The following is a 20,822-nucleotide window of genomic DNA, read 5'->3' as shown; positions in this document are numbered from 1 at the left end:
AAGCTTTTCCTCAAACTCACCAGCAAAATTCTGATATTCTGATGTTTGAGGCAGTCCTCTTGTTTTAAACTACTAGTAAAACCTAACTTTGATTTTAATTTCTGGAGGGAGTAACTCACGTGACACATTCTAAGCGGTTCTCCCGAGCGGCGATGTGCAGAGGAGAGTCTCCGTGGATGTTGACGACCTGCAGGTCACAGCGGGCTTTCAGGAGCAGGTCGGCGATCTCCACGCTGCCGGAGAACGCCGCCCAGTGCAGGCAGATGTTCTCCTCCTAGATAAAATAAACATGAACACCGTTAGATCATATTCTTTGTCCTCTAAAGCATGTGACACGCAGAGGTCGTTAGCGAACCTTGTCCCTGATGCTGATGTCGGCTCCTTTGCACAGCAGCAGCTTCACCTGGTCCACGTGCTTATACTCCGTCGCCCAGATCATGGCTGTCCAACCTCCATCATCCTGAGGGGGGGAAAAGACCTTTAAGCTCAGCCGGTTGATCACTGATCAGCTGAACCTACAGGACTACAGCAGAGTCCTTTTTTCTGAGCTGTGCACAAGTTCAACAGCTGTCAAAATCTGGTGTATTCGCATAAAAGTGCGTTTAAAGGAAGCTTCAGTTACATAAAGAATACTGTACTGAAGTTTTCAAAAGTCTCCACATACTAAATGCATTTGATTTTCACCGGAGAGATCGGAAGACGGTTTAACCTTATTTTATTCAAACATTTCTGATAACTTTGTATTTTTTCAATTGAAGTTTCTTTTGAGGTTGATGAATAAAAAACATAGAAAGTGTGTTGGCTTATTTTCTTACATCATCACCCCCCCCAAAAAAAAGGAAAAATCTTGAGAGGGTCAAGAACAGGGAAATATGAAACGGTACCAACCTGGCAGTTGATGTTGATCATTCCGGTGTTGAGAAGGTACTCCACGATGTCGTAATGACCAGACTTTGCCGCTAGGTGGAGACACGTGAACCCTTCAACATCCTGAGAGCAGCAGAGGAGACAATTATTGAGTTTCTCAAGAGACATTTCCATAAATGATATTATCAATGATCTGCTTTACATGGTAACAATGGCAATCGATGATAGGACAGTTTAAGACAATGAGCAGATGTGATGCATATGAGAAAAAGTACAATGAAATGAACATTAGTTTTATGTAATTCAAATAAAAAACATTTACCAATTTAAATTCAGATAGCTTTTTATATAATTGGGTTTATGAGGATATTCAGTCCTCAAAGCCTGTGAATAACCCACTGAATAAGAATCTTCATATCCTCAGGGAGGTGGGGGCCCTAACGGAAAAGGCCCTTGGTCGCCGTTGGTATACGAATATGATAGAAGGATTAATCTATTTAGAAAGAAACCACTTACAAATCTTGAAGTAGGTATGTTTTTTGAATTGTGGTTTATTTGTACATGATTTATAAAGAGCACCAGTCCAACAGCTGCCAAAACCATCCGAAGGTCAAATACACCAAGGAGAAAAGTAGCTGCAGGTGTACCTTGTGTGTGGCGCTGGCTCCGGCTCTCAGCAGGTACTGCACCACCTCCATGAAGTTGTTCTCACAGGCCTCCATCAGCGGCGTCCGCTGATCTTCATCACACATGTCCAGGTTTGCTCCGGCCTGAAGTGACAGGTTTCATATGAAAACGTGACATTAAGGCTCACAGCAGTCAGTGCATGGCAGGGATGAACGATTATCAGTAGGAGAGTCTAACCTGTACGAGCATGTGGCAGATGTCTTTGAATCCTCCCTCCGCTGCAGCGTGGAGCGGGGTGCGCTTGTTATGAGACTCCATCTTAAAGTTTGGGTCGATACCGTCCACTGGAAGGTCAATGGAGAAGGAAAACACTTCATCAAAAGGATATGGATGGAAACAAACATCAGATGCATTTAAAAGAATCACAAGACCAAAAGAAGACTGATGAGGAGCAGGCGGGGTTAACATACCCAACATATGCACCACCTTCTTGAGTTCCCCCTGTTTGGCTGAGAGGTAAAGTTGTTTGGGGTGAAAACGCAGCTTCTTCGGCCTGAGTGAAAGACGCAGAAGAAAAAACAAGTGAGCGTTCCTCCATGTTTAGCTCGCAGGCTTCTAATCATTCGGATAACACAGGAGGACTCTCTGGAGGTGGAGCTTACTTCTCGGTGTCGAGAGCCACCAGGATGCTCTCCATACTCTCTCTGGAGGTCGCCCCCTGGTGGACTGTAGGGGGCAGCATGGTTCCAGTCCCTGCCTGCAGCGCTGCGCCCCGGGATGAGCCGGGAACAGCAGAGGAGTCGAGTCCATGTGAGAAACGAGCAGGCAGCGAGCTGTCAGCACGCCCACTGACTTCAACCCCCGCAGCCAGACGAGAGGAGCTGGAGGAGAGGAAATTAATTACTTCTTGTTGATAATTAACTAATTTAAATATAACGTTATTCATCTGGTTGATTGAGCAAGTCTTTTTCTCTATGAAATATATTTATTTATTATAAGTTATCACGCAGCAGTTTTTTGAACACAATGAAACTGTTGCTTTGGAAGTGCTTAGTATCAACAAATAAGGATTAAAGGAAGTGTCTTTACCTGCCAGTGGTGGTGTCTGCTCGGCCCTCGGGGGCCCCGGGTGTGGCAGGTCCCTGTGTTAGCACCGGGGGGACGGTGGAGGTGGTGTCGGCCTTGGCAATGGTCACCTCCTTGGCCTTGCTGGCCTCCTCTCCGCAGTGTGGACAGAAGCTTTGACCTTTCAGCACGGAGGCGCAGGCGCTGTGGAAACGGTGAGAGATGCTGAGGTCCGGTTGGCACTCCATGAAGGTCCCCTGCAAGGTGAGATGTACAACGTAAAAAAAAAAACCCCTTAGGTTATCCACTTACTTCCATCAGTGTGTGTGTGAGTGTGTGTGTGTATACTCACAGCCCTGCAGAAGAAGCCACAGCCGGGGCAGCACTGGTGCTTCACCATGCCGTTGCGGTGATCCTCGCACAGCACCAGCAGCTGCACGGAGTTGGAGGGGCGCATCATTTCGTGTTTCAGAATGGCGCCCTGGCAGCGGGTCAGCTGTCCGTCCACGCTCTCCGTGGCCATGCACTTCCTGTCGGCCAGCGTGAGGATCTCTCGACTCTTGGGCGTCTCCATGCGGCAGCTGCAGAGAGGGAGCTCCTGAGCCTCCTCCATCGTGGACCCTGAAGCTTCTGCAAAGAAATGTCTGACTTTACCTTCATGTACCTCAATATTTAGACATATATGTTTATTGCAATATAGTTGTTTTATATTTTAGTACAATGTGCACATTTTGACTATGAATCTTGTGTTTGTATAAATATTTCTGTTGTATTTTGGCTTTAATTGGATATTTAAAAACACGACCAAGGAAGTCAAAATCTTGCTGTGTGTTGTCTGATCATCTGCACAAGATCACAAGTTACTAACTTAGAGACACAGTCATAGCAGTGAGATCTAATCAGATCACAGGATACGAAATCAAGATCACAAATCAGACCAGAGATTCCACAAGCAAGTACTTAAAGACATGTGTTGCATCAAATACGCTTTTGTATGGTACCAAAGAAGAACTGAAGCTCTAGTGACTGGAATAATGAACAATAAATCAGCTGCAGTGAGGGTGCAGAGACTTCTGGAGGAAAACAAAGGCATATCTCATAAGAGTATGAGCATGATCTGTAAGGCGTAGCAGTCAGTCGGTGTCTCTCAGTTTTCTGGCGCACACATGAAGCTATGATCCATGAAGCTAACATAGTAATCAAATATTCTACCTGGTTGATCCATTAAAACAGGTGTGGTTAGCGGTGGAACCACACCAATCATTTCTACTTCCATTGATCACAGCATACAAAAGGAAATACCCAACGTGTGACTGGTGGGTACAAGATGTGATGGATCACCCTAAACCACTTAAGACAGTTTCCTTAAATCTTCTGAGCTCACCTTTGTTCGGAGAGGAAGTCGCTGCCTCCCGGGGCTGCTGGAGGGTGACGGAGTCAGGTGGGTAAATCTGAGTGCGCTCCTTCGCATCGTCTGTCTGAGCCGGAGCGGAGGCTTGAGGCTGATCCACCGCCTCTAGTTCTGAGTGATCGACAAGAGATCAGTCAGGAAGTGCTTCGGTGTTTGAGATCACATTCATGCAGTCTTAAGCAACAGAGCCAAAAGCGCTGTTGTATCGTTTCTATTTTTACTTCTATTGTTATAACCTAAGCCATGGAGATCTTGAGCTGGTGCATGTGTGCATGTGCGTGTGTGCATGTGTGCGTGTGTGTGTGTGTGTGTGTGTGTGTGTGTGTGTGTGTGTGATCTCTGTCTGCAGCTAATCTCACATACAACTGGATCCATCAGCCTAATATTGTTTGTGCTCATTTAGGACTCTATTCTCAAGGACCTTTCATTTTCCTCTACGGTCATTAAGGGCAAATTGTGCTGCCTTGTTGCCATCATTGCTAACTCCTCACTAAACATACACACAGGTACGGTCTGCTGCCTCAGTTCGAACGATGTTAGACAGCGTGTGTGAATGTATGCTAAACATAGGAGAGTGTGAGAGGTGATCACCTTTGGCCTTTATCCTCCTCTTCCGTTTCCTGGACGGCCTGAGCCACGCAGCGTCTCTCTTTAACTTCTTTTTCAACTTCTTCTTCAGACTGGACTCTGTGCTCTGAGACGGACGGATACAGAGATGATTACCAAAATTAAACGGTGTCTTCCGTTACACAGTACTTCAAAGATGACCTATTGCTGTATGCCAGCCCAGGTATAAACATCACCCTGGTTTCCTCATGCCAAATTCAATGGAATTTTCCTGGGATTTGCAGATTCATTGCAGAAAATGAGCTTTCTGGCCAAGCTTTTTGATGATACTTTAAAATGTATTTCAGCAACATAATCCTCACAAATGAACATCCCTTTACTGATTTGTGAAGCGTAAATGCAAAAGCAATAAGCTAATTCTTTAGACAACGCATACCACAGATGTATGACTTCACATCACCACTAAGTTTCCAACTTTAAAGGAGATTTTGCATGAAATAAAAGCCTTTTCCCTCTATTTGATGTCATACTTCAGGCATTTGACCAAGAAAAGGTTGAAAAACCCATTGACTTGAAGACAACCGAACTTAAGCGCATAAATACTGCCTTATCTCTGCACCACTATATAAATGTTGATGTGAGAAGAAGGTTTAGACATTGAGTGATGCAGGAGCGAGTCCTCAAACCCACAAATGAGTCAGTATTTCACTTCCACTTGTCTCATCTGGAAGTGAACGATTGTTTGAACTTGTCTGGCTTTAGCTTAGCTTGGCATGTGGCGTTCAGTTATACGACCATAATGTATGATTTTACTTCTAGGGATGCATTAACGTTTCAACTGTCGTAAACGTGGTGAGAATATTTGGAGAATATCTGTTAGAACAAAACATGCAAGTACAAGAAATGTCAGATCTCATTTTCTGCAATACTCTGAAATCCCATTCGTTTTGTCAAGGCTGCCCTGATGCTAACTTCCAGTCCTCCCTGCTGAAATACACCATCACTTTACTCTATGTTTGCTCTTACCAGGTCGGACTCGGTGCCCTCCTCCTCTCCATCTTCTTCTGCAGACTCGTCAGATTCCTGCTCGTCTCCTCCCTTCACCACAAAAACAAGACAGAGTTCGTCACCTTAACGCGGAGCATGTGCAAACAGGCTTTCACCCTTGTACATAAGTTATACATTTGGGGAGATGGAAACACTGGTAAATGTATGTATGGTTTGGAATTGCTTGTGTTACTTTCTGAACAATTTCTACACTTTCTTTTATAAATGATGCACTTATGCATATGCAATGTCAGGATAAAAGACATGTTTCTGCTCCAACCTGAGAGGGTTCGGATGTTTCGTCCTGTGCCGCTCCGGCAGCTTCTCCTGCTGGCTGATGCCGCTCCTCTTCCTCAGACTCCACCTCCTCGGACTCTTCCTCCTCAGATGCATTTTCCACCTTCTCCCCGTTTATGTTGGAAACCTCTTTACTCTGAGAGACAGGAGAGGACTACATGAGGATCATAACCAAATGGTTGTCAAACTTCAGTTCGGTCAGAATATTAAAATAATGAATGATAAGTGTTACAGTTTCTGTACCGCCGCTTGTCTTTACTTTAGCTTTTTCTGTTCAATAAAAACAGATTTTTAGGAATAATACATTTTGTTTTTTATGTTTGGGGCTTCCTTGGATTACACAATGCCAGATCTCAAATCTCACTAGGACCGGAAAGCATTTTAATGATACTCAGTCCATCAAAACAAAAATAATTACCAACTATTTTGCCAATATATTATTAATTCAAAATGTCAGAAAATGCTGTTTATAGCCTCTTAAAGTTAGAGGTTTTATATATAATTAATTAAAATAAATATCTGTGGGCTTTAGTCTGAAAACAACGGACATATAAAGACATCACCTTGGATTTTAGAGAAACTGGCATTGACATTTTTCAATATCGTATGACATTTTTAAGACCAATCAAAGATTTAAATACTAAACTAAAAACCTAAATGGCAAATTCATCTTTAATGACACTTTAACAACTGCCCTAGTTCAGAAAGCATTCCAAAGTAGAATGTGCTGTAAAATAAGGTGTTAATGAACAAAGATACACTTAAATGCTGTGTTTATTTCTGTGTGCTACGATGAATGTCTGGAGCACAGACCTGCAGGTTGCTCTTGTTGGACTGTTGTATTCCCTTAAACATTTCAAGCATAGTTCTCTGCTTCAGGACTTTGGTTTTCTTCTTGGGAACCAGACTGTACATTCCCATCCTCCTCTTCTTCCTACGCGACGACAAGCCTCCTGAGAAAGGACCTACAGCAAGGAGGGAACACACGTACACATTTACAGCACAACTGTCAGCAGATGGGCCGCTGAGTAGCTCCAGGGAAGAGTTATTGTCGTGTGTTATTGCAGTCTGTCTGACCTAGGTTGAGCTTGGCTGGAGCTTGGCGAGCCTCGGGAGCAGCAGGTGGAGTAGGAGCTTCAGGATTGGCGGGAGACGGAGGATCTTCAGGAGTCTCGGGAGCTGAAGGAGCTGCAGGAGCCGGGGAATCTTCAGGAGTCTCAAGAGCCGAAAGAGCAGCAGCAGCTGGAGGTGTTGCAGGAGGTGCTGGTGAAGCTGATGGAGCAGTTTGTGCTGAAGCTGGTGTTTCCGCTGGACTCTGAGGTAGATGGTTCTGCACGGAGGACTGCTGCGAGGGTTGCTGAGCAGCAGGGGAAACTTCTGTCTCCATTTTGGCCGTCTTAGCTTCTCTTAATTCCCTGTTAAGAAGCTGTAAGGCAACAAGAACCACAAGCATGCATGATCGGTGTGTTGCGGAGGGAATCACTTGTGTCTAAGCTTGTATGCTCGTTTCTGACCAATTGACACCACAGAACTGATTAGTATATTTTAAAAACGGAATCGATTCACTTCCATTTCACATGGATATGTCACACTTAAAAAGGTCCTCCTGCAACAAGCACAGCTCAGGAAGTACTGTATCTTTTAAATAGGTGTGTTTTATCTGAATTGCAACATGTTGGGTCGTTAACAAACATTTGCCTACTTTTGATCTGTGGTTGAGGTGGTTTGGGCACTTCCTGTTTAAGGGACTCTTAAAGCTACAGGAGACAATTATGTTGTGAGCTCAAAATGTGTGGCAAATCTTTCACAGAATGTCCTTTTCCGTTTCAACAAGTCAGCTCTATACAGAAAAGGTTTTCTCAGTAAGGTGGGAGAACTTCAGTTGGTTTGCACAGAGCCATGATATTAACAACGACACCTACTGAAAACCTTCATTGTCAACATCAGTGTTAGCTCAATAATGCTCGAGAGACCAAATGGGAGCAAATCCGGCCAGGTTCCTAAAGGCTGTTGTTCTGCCCACAGAGGACATGATCATCTACCTGTAATGTACACTTTTCCTCATATTCTTTCGTGACTTAATATATGCTTACAATGTTAAACATATTCTTATTCATCGCTAAAAATTCCAACAGGGATCGGGGAGAGCATTAAGTATCGCCACTCTTAACTTCTAAGATTCTGAAGCCGTTCCAAACATATTTGGAATCAAGATATTGCTACGAAAGCAGTAATCCTACACACTAAGTCAAAGTAGTTTCAAGCACTACTGTTTAATCTGTTGTGAGATCCAAAGAAATAACAGGTTTTTTGTGAACAATTAACTTTTAAATTGGCAAGTTTGTGAAAATAAAAGTGCTTCAGACTACCAATTTTAAAATGTAACGGGGATCAGGATATGTGGTATGTACTGAACCCACACTAGTTTGTAAATGAAATTGAAACAATCTCAACTACAACAAATAAGGGTGTACCTTTTGTGCCGGGCTGACAGCGGGCCTGGACATGGTCTTGCGCGCTCTGTGTATGGTGACGGGTGCTGGAGCCGGGGCCGGGGACGAGGCTGTGCCGTTTTTAGTGTCTGGTGTCTCCCATCCCGACGTAGTCCCTGTACTGGGGTCAGTCCTTAGTGCACCTGAAGTCTGTGCGCACCCAGACGCCAAGGCTGGGGGAGATTTGGCCCTGTGTCCCCCTGTCGGCGAGCCCGAAGGCAGCCAGTTAGTCCTGTGGGGGGAAACCCCTAAACCCAACGTCGCTGAAGAGCCGCCTTCCTGCTGCTGCTGCTGCTGCTGCTGCTGCTGCTGCTGCTTAGTGAGAATGAATCCGTTGCTTCCGGTAACAGAACCGTGCGGTGGCTCCGTATCTAACGTGCCATTTTCATTGACCAGCGGTAAAGTCTTGTTGTTGAATGCAGAGCCGTGTGTCGGGCTCTTGTGCCTTGTGTCGTCACTTTCGGTCCCATTTAGCATCGTCTCTGCTGGAGGGGTAGCGGCCAGTCTGGCTGCTACTTCTTTCTCTCTATCTATAGGAGAAAAAACAAACCAAAGAAAGATGTAAATCACAATGTAAACACATCATTCCAATAAATTAAGTGCTATTAGGTTTCATTTGAATAATACCTGGTTTTCCTTCTCCGTTGCTCGCTGCATCCAATTCCTCTTTCTTCGTGGATGCACCCTTCTCCAGGCTGCCCTTGGCTAGACCAGCGGGCTGCAGGGAGAAAAATAAAGACGTCAAGGGAAATGTAGAGCTCCAAAACAATGTTAACTTATCGTCATTGTCAATAAATCTTTTGCAATTAATCCGTAAGTCTAAAAACAGTCCCATCACAAGTTACTAAAGCCCAGGGTCAGCTCTTTAAAACATCGGCCCAACGATAGTCTATTTATGAGCATAAATGTCTCAATCTATGGACAGTAAATCAGGGAAAATGTCATAGACCGAGAAAAAATACCAAACAATCACTGCAAGGATTATCTGTTTCGTAGGCATTTAAACAGGAAATTAATTGAATGATACATTTACTTTTAGAAAAAACAGTAGACATGTGGGCTGTAAATAAAAATAACTGTCAGAGCTGTCAATTGTACACATTTGTTAGAAAGCAGCTAAATGTTTAGCATTTCTCCATGATTATTAAAACTGCTTTTGATTTATTTTCAATCCAATGATTAACTAAGTAATTGCCCCATTTCTGATCTGTAAAGCAAAACTCCAAGCATGAGCATCTGAATAAAACAGTCCCGTTTGTGCAATGGATTCTGAGCAAAGTCCTCTTTTCACTGATGTGCTTTGTCAGAATCAAAGACTATAGAGAAGTCAAGAGAATGCAGGCAACCCCCGCGCTCTTTTATTGTCTTCTTCTCTCTTTCTATGTCCCAGCCAACCAGTGGATACAAAGCTGAGGCTTCAAAGGTATTCTCAGCCGCCCACAGACCATTTTTACTACTCGCAGGAGGAAGCAGTTGAAGAGGCAGCACCAGGAAATGCTAAACTCTCTACTCCTCCTGAGCAGAGCGTCAGCCTCGTGCTCGCTCTGGGATAAATGGGCCCAGAGGACACAAAAGAGGCCTCAGTGAAAACCATCATGAATCTACACTTTGCCTCTTTGGGTCTAACTTGTCAAAGTCACCCTGTTTGTCTTCACACTTGGGCAAGTATTTAGATCAGATATCAAAATGAAGGGTCATTTGGAGAAGCATTCATTTAGAACAGAGCCAGATAGTTTACAGTCTCCTCGACCCCTATGTGAGGCTCATACCAAACAGACTAAAGGTAGACATAGAGACACGCTCTGCTGGGCGCTGGGGTCAAATCTAGTGACGAGTAAGAGCAGATGCTGAATCTGATTGTCAGAAGAAAGCAGAGAAAACATATTCTCCCCAAAGTAAGCCAATCACAAGGCCTGCAGCAGACAGAGAGCACCGAAAAGCTCTGTCTGTTTTCCCCTCCAAGGGCTCTGACACGCCGTGTGTCCTGGAACCTGCAGACAACCGAGACCCCAAGCCCGACAGAATGTGCCATCAGGACAGGTTTCCCAAACATATGCTCCTGAGCCGAACCCGATCATGCCCCTCGTCCTTTAACAACAAGCTCAGGCCAGGAGCACAAAATCTGAGCAGTGTCTCCCAAAGAACATCTAGTCTGGGACATGATCTGAGGGATGAGGACATGTCAGGGTGGAGAGAAGATGAATCCTTAAGTTCCTGTTTTCCATGGATTAAGGAGAGCCACTCACAAAAAAACACCACACCAGCCTCATCCCTCCCCCTAGTGGTGGAAAGTGGAACTTGCACAGTGGAAACAGAAAGGAGAGGGGGGAGGGGAGACAGAGAAGCCTGTCTGCAGATCTCTCCGCCATTTCGCAAACCAGATTGTTTACTGACACAACGCGGCCATTGCAGCTTTTTTCCACTAGATGGGGAATGTTAGGGTCTGGAGGCTCGTGGATTCAGGAAGCTGCTGAATGAAGCTCTGAATGTGAAGCCAATGCTCTGTGCTGATAAGAAACCTTAGGTAGCACATTAAAAAAAATGTTTTAAAAAGCCAAAAGCTTCAAGTATGGCTGAGAAATAAAGGCCCAATGGTTCAGAGTTTGCAATCCAGATTGGACCTTTTGTATTTTAAACAAATAAGCTTAGTAATGACTTAGCTCCTGAATGCTAGAAAATATTCAAATGAGTCAGTTCCTCCTGTTTAAGTGGCGAGGCCTGGATGTTTGCACTGATCCTAAATCTACTTCAGGAGGCCTGAAAACAAGTCAGGGCCACGTAAACACAAGCACATTACACAACGCGCTGTTACACTGCCAAAGACACGCACAAGGTGGCAACACCCAGCTGAGATGCAATGATTAAAAGAAATACACAACTGCATTTCACAAAGCCAACACAGGATTCTCGCATTCTGAAGCAGTGATGGCCACATGTTTGTCGTGTGAGCTTGTAAAATGAAGCATACAAAACCTTGTCTTTGGGATGCGAGCTATTTGACAAAAGAGTGATTCTCCCGTTCTCAGGCCTAAAGAGGTGATCTTACAAGAGAGAAAACAGACTGGTAGTCTTCATTTTGGCAGGCACACATGATTTCTTATTTTTCCCATCTGTTAACTCTCTTTTCTCCACAAACTTAAACATTTCTGACCATTGTTCTAAAGAAATGTGGCTGAAACATCTTGGTTTTGCATATCCTTTACCCTAAAGTGCCAATGCATGGTGGTCAGAGCGTCCTCAATCCTCTCCCACATCATTTCCTTTCCCCCCTTCACTGTCCACTTTCTCAATAAAAGGCAAACAAGTCCTAAAATATGTCTCTTTGAGTCCATTTTGCATGCAATCTTGAATTAAGTCCAGGAATACTTGTGAAAACTGACTGATCCAAGACATGCAAGCTCTGGCCCTCAGACAGAAAGCTGCCCAGAAGATTGAAGCCGGCAAACATTGAAGCTGCAGCCTAACATGCATCCCTTGGCTTGGTAAGCAGGCACTGCAGCCTTTATGTTCCGGTATATTCCTGATCACAGAGCAGAAGATGCACAACACATCCAGGTCCCTGGGAGTTCATTGTGTACGGGCCATGGGGGATAAAAGCAATGACATGACAACGAATTCAACTCTCAGGATAGTTTCAAGACCTTCAGACGTTCACTGTAATGTACCGAGTTACATCACCCATGCTGTGATTGCTCTAAAAACAGCTGTGCTATTAAATGAGGAGCTTTCTCACACAACAAGATCCATCAGGCCACGCTCAAATCTCTCTTTGATGCAGCAGCACCGCCACCAAAACAGAAAACACAGCTTCTCGGGATTGAGTCCTTGACTTAAGGAATCAAGAGCAATCAGTTTCTGATAATGAAGCTGCAACTATTTAGAGAAGCGCATCTTAAAACCATCTCAACGTGAAGGCAGAGAGACCTGAACAGAACTGCAACTTTTGTTTAAAAGAGGGCTAAATGGAGCTGTGAAACAAGACCATGCTCTCCTTACACTGTTCAAAGCTTAAGAATATAAAGCTAACATGTCTTTCCCTAGTGCCTTCAGGAAGCATCATACCTGCTTTCTTCTCATGGCCTCCATTGAGAAGAAGAAGGCGTCAGAGAGAGGGTGTGGGTGAGGGAGAGTGTGTGCGAGAGAGAGGGAAGGGGGAGAGCGGCAATGTGTCGAACAGATTGCTCCTCTTTTCCTTTTTCTTTCCCCGCATGCACATTCACCTCGCCGGTCATGTGACCTGGTGGCTCCCTCTGTCGGTCCTCCTCTTCAGAGGGTCTCCACAGAGCATGCTCAGTCAGCGTTCCCTGTAACACCACTCCATTTCTCTCAACTAGAAGGCCACAGAGACACTGAGGAAATCACACTGGAAGGGACACGCCGTACAGATACTATCCATATAATATCACTTACACTGGCGAAGTATTGAAATACAACGCTAATGTGTGTATCTCAAACATGCTTCTTTTTGTGTCAATTACCATTTTTGAAGCCAGGATCCTTTTACCATTTTGTTCCTGCTTTGTAAACCATGGAATTGTATTTCAATGAATATGTTTTTGAGGGGAAAGGGCTTTGAACAGCGAGTGTTGGTATGCATAACCTCTTGAGGAGCAACAACAGGAGAAGGAGGGGACAAACAGTAGAGGTATTAAGAGTAAAGGCCCAAGAAACAAACCGGATGTCAGTGAGGAGCCTGATAAAGCCAAACATTTTCAATCTTGGACATCAGGCCACATACGAACACGAACAAGAGAGTCTTTTGTCTCCTCTGAGGCCAGTGAAGCAGCAAAACCAGACGCCGCCATGCCATGAAAAAGATATCGAATTCACAGAAAATTAAGTAACCGAATGAGCTGCCTTTGAGGAAAAACCCCTGGGGAAAGTTCCAAAATGAATCTTCTTATGACTTGGTTTGTCTAACAAAATCCAATGAAAAGAGAAAAAGCACATTGATGCCTTTTAAAACAATGCATGGATAAATAGAAAAGTAACTTTGCCAACGGCGGTGTCTCTTTCCCAGGGGACGTTAGCGCCACATTGGAATGTAGATGTAAAGATGTCGGCTGCTTCTCCTGTTTCACAACAACCTTGTCCTGGCATACAGGTTAATCAACTTTAAGGGATCAATGCACAACTATGGGAAATAAGTTCTTCCCCCCTGACCATGGCAGAGTTACAATAAAGGAACCAGATACTGTGAATTAAAGAGAGGTAGGAGGACACACAAGACACAAAAGGAGGCCACCCATAAGGAAAACAAAACAACAGCTTATTGCTGACGGTAAAGCTTTAACTTATGCACCATACAACCCTTGAGCTTGCAATAACAAAATATGAAACTCAGGGAACTTAAAGCACTGTGCTTATTTTAGCCTCAATGTGTATGCATTGTAACAGAGATAAGCATCAGTTATGCTTTCTTTGTTTTCAGTACTGAAAACATGACAGACTGATGTGAGGCCTTGTCTGTAGCCTTGGCACTGGGAATAGCAATGTTCAACTAGCAGTAGGTCCTGATGGAAATATCTAAACTAATGGATTGATTGCCATGATATTTGCTAAAGACCTTCATGTTGCACAGAGGATAAAGCCAACCGATTTTGGTAAACAATGAGGTTAACATCTTTCATCTGGAGTGAAATATCTGGACAACTATTGGATGGATTGCGATAGAATTTGGTGGAAATATTTAATGTCCCCAGAGGATGATTCCTAATGACCATGGCAATCTTCTAGCGATCACAATTTTGCTTTCCCACATTTGAATGAACATGATAGATATACTGTTTAGTACTTGTTTTGTTCCTGGTGTTTGGCAACCTTTTGGTGGGCACATTTACTCAAAGTGTAACACAAACATACATAGTTGTTTGAAGTGGATCTCGGCTCTGAAGGTTATGGAGCATGCACAACGAACATACCGTTTTTCTATACCTAGGCAAACACACAACTGTCTATCAAGATAATGGCAACCCGCCAGAGTCGTCCTAAAACACAAAGCCTGTCCCTTAAACCCATGATTTGTGGAGTTGACTTCTTGGCTGTGTTATCACCATTCTTATCTTAAGCTAACAGCCACTGTATGTAGAGTTTTCATGAGGGTTTAAGGTCCCAAAAGAATGAAACCAGTAAAAAAACAAATGTTTTCGGCCATCAAAGCAATTGAATTTGCCCCTTTACCTCTTGTGATCGAACAAACTGCAATTTATATCAATTATACCTGATGCTCATCTCTTCATAAAGAGGTCTCCTACATATCTATTCTAAGAAATGATCAGAAAATGTTTGTGATAGTTCTTAGCTTGCAACATAGTCATCTGTCAGCCAGCACCATTATACCCACACAATTCTTGGGAGATGCAAGAGGAAATGATGTCAGCCGTGACGATAACGATCTTTACATTAAAATCCAACTTACTGTCGTTTTAAAATGCATAAGGTGAAAATATTGCCTTCCTTAAAGAATGGTAATATCTAGAATTGTATGTGGATACGTATCATGTCACCAGATTTTTGCCAAAACAAATCCTTATAAAAAAGGAGCCAAATTCAACCAAGCCTCTTTCCTGATGTGTTTTCTTCCCGAGTTCCTGGACACTGAGGGACCAGGAAATCAGAAACACCTGTCTGATGTTGTGCAAAACTACACAAGAGCCATGCAGTTAACAATTCCTTACTTCAAGCTGAAATCTAAATCCTTTTTTTAGTTCAGATAGGGTCATTTGTGGTATTGTTAAGACAAGTGGCACTGTATATTTAATGTGAAAGAACTTGCTTGCACATAATTCTACTATAAAAAGAAAAGGGGAAGCAATAAAGTGATGCACACTGCTCAAAGATGAGGGTACATATTGGGTAAGAGGCATATACCTTGCTGTTAGGTCTGCATGTGTAACAGTTATTTGCATTGTCTTGTAAACTATGGAAACATTTCAATTAAACAATAATTCATTTAGTTGAGCATTTGAAAAACTGAAACGTCACAGCCCTACACTACTTTGTCTAAGTTGGTATTTTAACACATATTTAGCCTATGCTTCCTGCCCTTTGGATACTGCATTTGTCCATATCGTGGCTTTGACACCATTTCAATTCCCTGTCCTCTATTGTATTTGGAAGGAGGCATAATTTTAACAGACAGATATCTACATACATCAAAGTATAACAAAAATGAACACGGGGCTAAGATGAAACCATAGACGCATGAAGAACATATTTGGTAATTTGAGGAAACTGACCCTTATGCCATGCAACCCATTGATGTAAGTTTCAAATGCCTCAAAATATCACACACAAGTTATGAGTGCAAACGGAAGTGGCTGCATACCTCAGTGTCCCGCACCTTCCTTCACTACACCTCAACATACTGCCTTCTCTTTTGAGGAGACATCTGAACGCTGCTCCAGCGACCTCTGCTGAACAAACCTGCATCTTATCTCTCGGAAAAAAGACACAAAGACTGTAGCAGTGATACACTTGTGTGGTTTTGTAACCGAGCAATAAGTACATTATTTCATCGTTACTGTTGAAGCCTTAATATAAACAACAATTCAACGTGTTACAGCCAGCCCTAGACTGCTTTACACCGACTATAAGCCAGGAGCTAGCTAACAAAGGCAACCATAAGAGAAGTGTCTTGTAAAAGTGTGATGTGGAAAAATAATTACACAAAAAGCCTCACAGCAGGTTTAAAACCTGGCGCCATATGTTTACAGTGGGAGGCAGCACTGCCAGGGTTCATTTGACTGCATCAATTATCATGTAGCTAACAGACTGCCAAGCATAACCGGGGATAACATTATCAGACGAGCATTTATACCTGTTGTGTGCAAACTACACTGTGACTACCCTCTATCGCTTAAGAAAACATGTTAAACCCAATTATCAGTTTTTGTGTGGATGTGAGAAAGTGTGCACAGTCTGCTAACTAGCGCGGTGGCTAGCATCTAGCTAAACATCAGTGTACACATTAGCATCAAGTGAGCCGGTGAAAGACGATACAGCTAAAGCCACGAATAACGTCGGCTAAAAACGCATGCATATATATTTTCAGTTTATTTTGAACCGCTAAAACTGGACAGAGGCAGGACACTGACTTGAGGCTGGAACATGTATCGATAAATCCAGAAACAGAGCTCACAACGCGCCCGGGCAGGATATTCAGGTTCCCGGGTTCAGCATCTTCCTGCACATTCAGTTGCCCTCCGGTCCAGCACAAAAGCAAGAGACTGCGGGTTGCCAGCGGCCAATTCACGACAAAACGACACCTCCACACCAATAATTCCCCCCGTTTTCAAGCGGGGTTTTAGCTCCCGGGACGCAAAGCATTTTCCAAAGCCATGGAGACAGTGTAAAAGTAAAACAACCTTAGAGTTACGCTCACACACTCACCTCGGGTCCAACCGAAGCCATGGTGCCTGGACGTTAACTCCGCCCACTTGCGATTACGTCACATATATCGATTTTGCAGACGGTGTTATACCACACCTGGCGATGTGACTGTCCATCATGTTCCTGTTCTAGTAAAATATCTGTTACGATAATATCACATAGCATTGCAACATGCTGAACAAGCAACATCAAAAACATAAAAGTGCCATAATTATCTTGTAAATATTTAAAGATTACAACCCATTATCCATGCAATAAATCACAGTTGAATAGAACAAAGACATGTTAATGTATTAATGTATAATAATTAGAGTAATTATTGTTATTATTGTTCATGTACTAGATATAAGCTTCTCTGTATTAAATAACTTTAATTTAATTCAAACAAAAACATGTTGTTTCATTAAATTGTTTTATCCATCCATCTATATATAATATGTTACTATTAGAGATTCGAGTAATAGACATGAGGCTACTAAACTAACTCTAAAATGAACTGCCACTGTGTAATGACAATATTTCAATATCAGATTACTGACACCAACAACTTCCTTTTAATATTAGTATTTGGAAAATCCACAATGCAACACCACTAAAGCCTGAGAGGAAGCAACTAGCCTGACATGAACTGTACTTAGTCTATAGTGTTACATTTTTAAGTATGACTTTTCTAAATGTGCTTTTTAACGCATCATTTCCTCTTAAAAGGCCTGATTTACTGCGCAAAACTCTCCTTAACTGGGAATCTTGGTGTATGAAAAACCCTTGTTCAACCATCAGATAGTATTGTTATGTTTGTGTTACACCAACAGATGTCCTCCTTTGCTGTCTTCACTCAATAACTAATTCCAGATGTTTGGAGACCTCTCCTCACCTGTGTTTGGGCCTGATGCCTGTTTAATTTCCTCTCTTTCTTCAGTTCTCCAAGACAGGAATTAATTTATCTTTGTATAAAACATTTTTATACATAGTTCATTCATTTTCTCTGGCATTTAAGTATATCCATCTATGGACAAACACTTATTTGCAATTAATAAGGTAACCTCAAATACATGTAATGTAGTTTAGCACATATATGCATTCATGAAAATGTAAATATTGAAATGAAAAATTGAGAATAACGTTGACTCATGCAGAAGGAATTCTAATCTCTGAGGAAATGCTGTAGCCTGTACACAAACAAGCTATGCTCCCACCTCGATGAGCTGCAACATTGAAGTTAGATACACAATAATGCATCAGTAATTAATGTACACAATACAATTATTTTTCACACTGCTTATACCTTAGTACTTTCACAAAATACACATTGTAATGCCTGACTTGGATACATATCCAGATCTGATTGTGGCTGATATTCTCACTAGTCTGTTATAAACTAATACAAGTGCCATGACCTGATACCTTACCATAGACAGTGTAATGGCAATGCAAGTGTTCCAATGTCCTATATTCCGGTTGCTATTATTACACAGGTAAGGGTGAGAGTGATCTTTACGCGGGCACATAACAGATACCGGTCGTTGAATGCAGTTTTGTTTGCTGTTTATTGAGAGTATACCAAGGTTGATGTGTGATAGTAGCTGTGAGCATCTGCCGCATCTGATTAGAACAGTCTGCTCTCGCTTTCTGGTCACCTGTGACTCTATTTATACAACTTGTGCCAATCATAAACATAAACGGCTCCTACAGACAGTATAAGAATTAAAGGAATTATATTAATAGACAATATTCACAGAATAGTCAGAAGGGGGCGCTAGGGAGGCACATTAGACATGTAGCTACTAAAAATAAGGACACGAAGAAGAACCATGACCCGTAGCTAAGGAAGAAGCAGAAGAAGAAGAAGAAGCATCTGAACTGCCGGGTACTTCAGTTGTCCGGGAAACCCGCCTATGAACACTTTTCTGCGGACAGGTGCTTTGTCTCTGCGGGTATATGTGTGAACCCGGGAGCATTTAACTAAGCGAAACATATGCTAGCCTGTTGGCCGCGAGAAATAAGATAAGTGTTTAACTTTAGCAGAAGAGGCGGTGTCTTGCCGCGGTTGAAGCTTATAGTTAGGCGGACTTCAGCTGAAATCCAACATGACCCAGCAGGCTGCGGCTCTGCAGAACTACAACAATGAACTGGTCAAGTGTAAGTGACTTATTCAATCTTTCTAAGAGCTCTAAATGCTTATTTGTGGGATAGCCGTTATTGAAACAGTGTCATGCTCGTGACAGTTTTGGCGCTACATTGTGCAGAAATTGGATTGGGTCCACTTTGGGTCCAAAAGTACTAAATGTGTTGTATCAAATGTGTTCAGCTTTCTGTTCTCCTTGAACTGTTCTTAAATCTTCATTAACTGGATAGTGCTGTCCAATCTGGATTAACGGTTCCAGATTATGTTCTCCTTGACCTGGAGATCACCCTTTGACCTCTTGCAGGCCCAATAGTGCACCTGAGGGCTAACAGCTGTAATATGAATGACCTGGAGCAGGTTTAACTAATGTGTTGCCAGACGCCAGGCATGTTACACACTTTCTGATTGGATTAAACCTTCCATGTTTATGCATTGAACTGCATGTAATATAATATGAATCCAATCAGGGGTCATCTGTTGACATTGAATCCATATTGTTGATGAACCTGCTGCTATAAAATAGTTAATTATTCTGACTACTGTTTCACCACAAACAAACAAATAAATCATGTGATTTTAGAATTGTGCATATTTGTCTCCGTCAGGTATGGAGGACCTGTGCTCCAAGCGGGAGGAGTTGAGCCGCCAGATCAAGCAGGAGGAGGAGGAGAAGGATCGGCTGCAGCACGACATCCGCATCCTCACAGAGAAGCTGAGTAGAGTCAACGAGAGCCTGGCTCAGAGACTAGCCGCCCGAGCCAACTTCGACCAGACCATCGCAGAGACCCAGGCTGCGTACACCAAGGTGTGTGTGATGACCATAGACTGTATGGTGCTGACTGACCTAAATACGTTTTTGTTGAGCAACACTGAAGTATGGACACATTGTTTTGAGTTCATTATCTATACACATTTTTAAGATGGACAAATATATTAGTTATTTTAGCTAATCATGTCCATGAAATGTCTAATTGATAAGTAAAAATTGACTAAAAAAAGTTATAAAAGGTGGATTTTTACCTTGGGTTTTCCCTTTTCTTCCAGAAATGTTGCTCAGTCTTTTAAAAACTGCTCATTAGAAGTTGAAGGGGAAATATGTTCCTTTGTTTTCTACTTCACAGAGCTTTATGTATTTGGATATATCAGAAATGAAAGAAATACTTTCATATGTGGAGCTTCACTTGTGGGTTTTAGAGCTGTAATGATGTGTTTTAAAGCAACAATCCCGCATAATTACTGCTTTCAGCTTTGGACATGTTCAGCTTATCTATGTTTCCTTTTATTATAAATTGAACATTTTCATAGAAAAGCTCACAATTTTCACACGTTTATTTCTAACAGGCTTATAAACCCAATGCTGTCTTTTACTTCTGTATTATTTTTTCCGTGACGCACCACGCTGTTGTCTTTGTGCAGCAGTTTCATCTCCCCACTCACTGACACTGACCTCCCTGCGCACTCCCACTAATCACTGCAAACAAACACACAGAGCTGCTCTTATTAAAGAACAACAAGGCACTCTGGCTGGGCCCCTTCTTAATGACTTTTACTGTATATACCCCACTTCGTCATGTATCTACAGTATATTTATGGTTCTTTTTTCCACATATAGATCTTGGAGAGCTCCCATTCTCTTCTGAGCGTCCTGAAGCAGGAGACGGGAAACCTGAGTAAAGCCACAGAGCCCCGGAGGAAGGACCACTAATGGCCAGGAAAGGCCAACAGGCTCTCTTTTGGACCACAACAGCAACACTTGACTCTGCACTTTTAAGTTTATACTCATTCCTGGACCCTTTATGAGACATTCAGTTGATTTATTGTAGTACTTATTCTAATAAATGTGTTTCTTATCACTCCCATGACTCTTCCTTATTGACCCAACTCAAGATTACTAGAGAAGCCGATATGTTGTTCCAAAGAGAGGAAAAGGACG

The 20,822-nt window shown here is 42.7% G+C and overlaps 2 protein-coding genes across 5 annotated transcripts in view; one reads left to right on the top strand and one right to left on the bottom strand.

The window, feature by feature from the left end:
- Window positions 1–16,816, bottom strand: part of ehmt1b (euchromatic histone-lysine N-methyltransferase 1b) — a 22,949-nt gene extending 6,133 nt beyond the window's left edge. The window contains exons 1-18 of one of the 4 annotated variants that reach the window (XM_063890106.1): window positions 16,765–16,816; window positions 9,001–9,091; window positions 8,356–8,903; window positions 6,959–7,307; window positions 6,695–6,846; window positions 5,865–6,017; window positions 5,564–5,635; window positions 4,562–4,664; window positions 3,944–4,081; window positions 2,912–3,189; window positions 2,584–2,816; window positions 2,157–2,375; window positions 1,965–2,047; window positions 1,732–1,838; window positions 1,515–1,637; window positions 889–990; window positions 356–460; window positions 120–274 (exon numbers count right to left, since the gene is read on the bottom strand). In XM_063890106.1, the coding sequence (XP_063746176.1) occupies window positions 120–274; window positions 356–460; window positions 889–990; window positions 1,515–1,637; window positions 1,732–1,838; window positions 1,965–2,047; window positions 2,157–2,375; window positions 2,584–2,816; window positions 2,912–3,189; window positions 3,944–4,081; window positions 4,562–4,664; window positions 5,564–5,635; window positions 5,865–6,017; window positions 6,695–6,846; window positions 6,959–7,307; window positions 8,356–8,903; window positions 9,001–9,091; window positions 16,765–16,785 (3,032 nt within the window). In that variant the 5' untranslated portion in view covers window positions 16,786–16,816. Of the gene's footprint in view, window positions 1–119; window positions 275–355; window positions 461–888; window positions 991–1,514; window positions 1,638–1,731; window positions 1,839–1,964; window positions 2,048–2,156; window positions 2,376–2,583; window positions 2,817–2,911; window positions 3,190–3,943; window positions 4,082–4,561; window positions 4,665–5,563; window positions 5,636–5,864; window positions 6,018–6,694; window positions 6,847–6,958; window positions 7,308–8,355; window positions 8,904–9,000; window positions 9,092–12,435; window positions 12,514–15,700; window positions 15,799–16,469; window positions 16,576–16,764 lie in introns of those variants that run through there. The other 3 variants (XM_063890107.1, XM_063890108.1, XM_063890105.1) reach the window with 3 other exon arrangements.
- A 1,764-nt stretch (window positions 16,817–18,580) lies between these two features.
- Window positions 18,581–20,743, top strand: ssna1 (Sjogren syndrome nuclear autoantigen 1). The gene is made up of 3 exons (XM_063889822.1): window positions 18,581–18,903; window positions 19,495–19,694; window positions 20,502–20,743. Exons 1-3 carry the CDS (start codon window positions 18,852–18,854, stop codon window positions 20,592–20,594), a joined length of 345 nt encoding a protein of 114 aa, XP_063745892.1. The 5' UTR covers window positions 18,581–18,851; the 3' UTR covers window positions 20,595–20,743.
- Window positions 20,744–20,822: the final 79 nt, after the last annotated feature.

This window comes from Eleginops maclovinus, chromosome 8, assembly GCF_036324505.1.
Source record: "Eleginops maclovinus isolate JMC-PN-2008 ecotype Puerto Natales chromosome 8, JC_Emac_rtc_rv5, whole genome shotgun sequence".
Classification (NCBI taxonomy): domain Eukaryota; kingdom Metazoa; phylum Chordata; class Actinopteri; order Perciformes; family Eleginopidae; genus Eleginops; species Eleginops maclovinus.
The sequence above is the reverse complement of the archived record's forward strand: the minus strand, read 5'-3'. Positions and strand labels throughout refer to the sequence as shown.

Excerpts from the sequence above, each read along its gene's own strand:
- ssna1 (XM_063889822.1), top strand. The coding sequence starts at position 18,852 with ATGACCCAGCAGGCTGCGGCTCTGCAGAACTACAACAATGAACTGGTC. Across the intron at positions 18,904-19,494 it reads CAACAATGAACTGGTCAAGT|GTATGGAGGACCTGTGCTCC; the intron begins GTAAGTGACTTA and ends TGTCTCCGTCAG. Across the intron at positions 19,695-20,501 it reads CCCAGGCTGCGTACACCAAG|ATCTTGGAGAGCTCCCATTC; the intron begins GTGTGTGTGATG and ends TTCCACATATAG.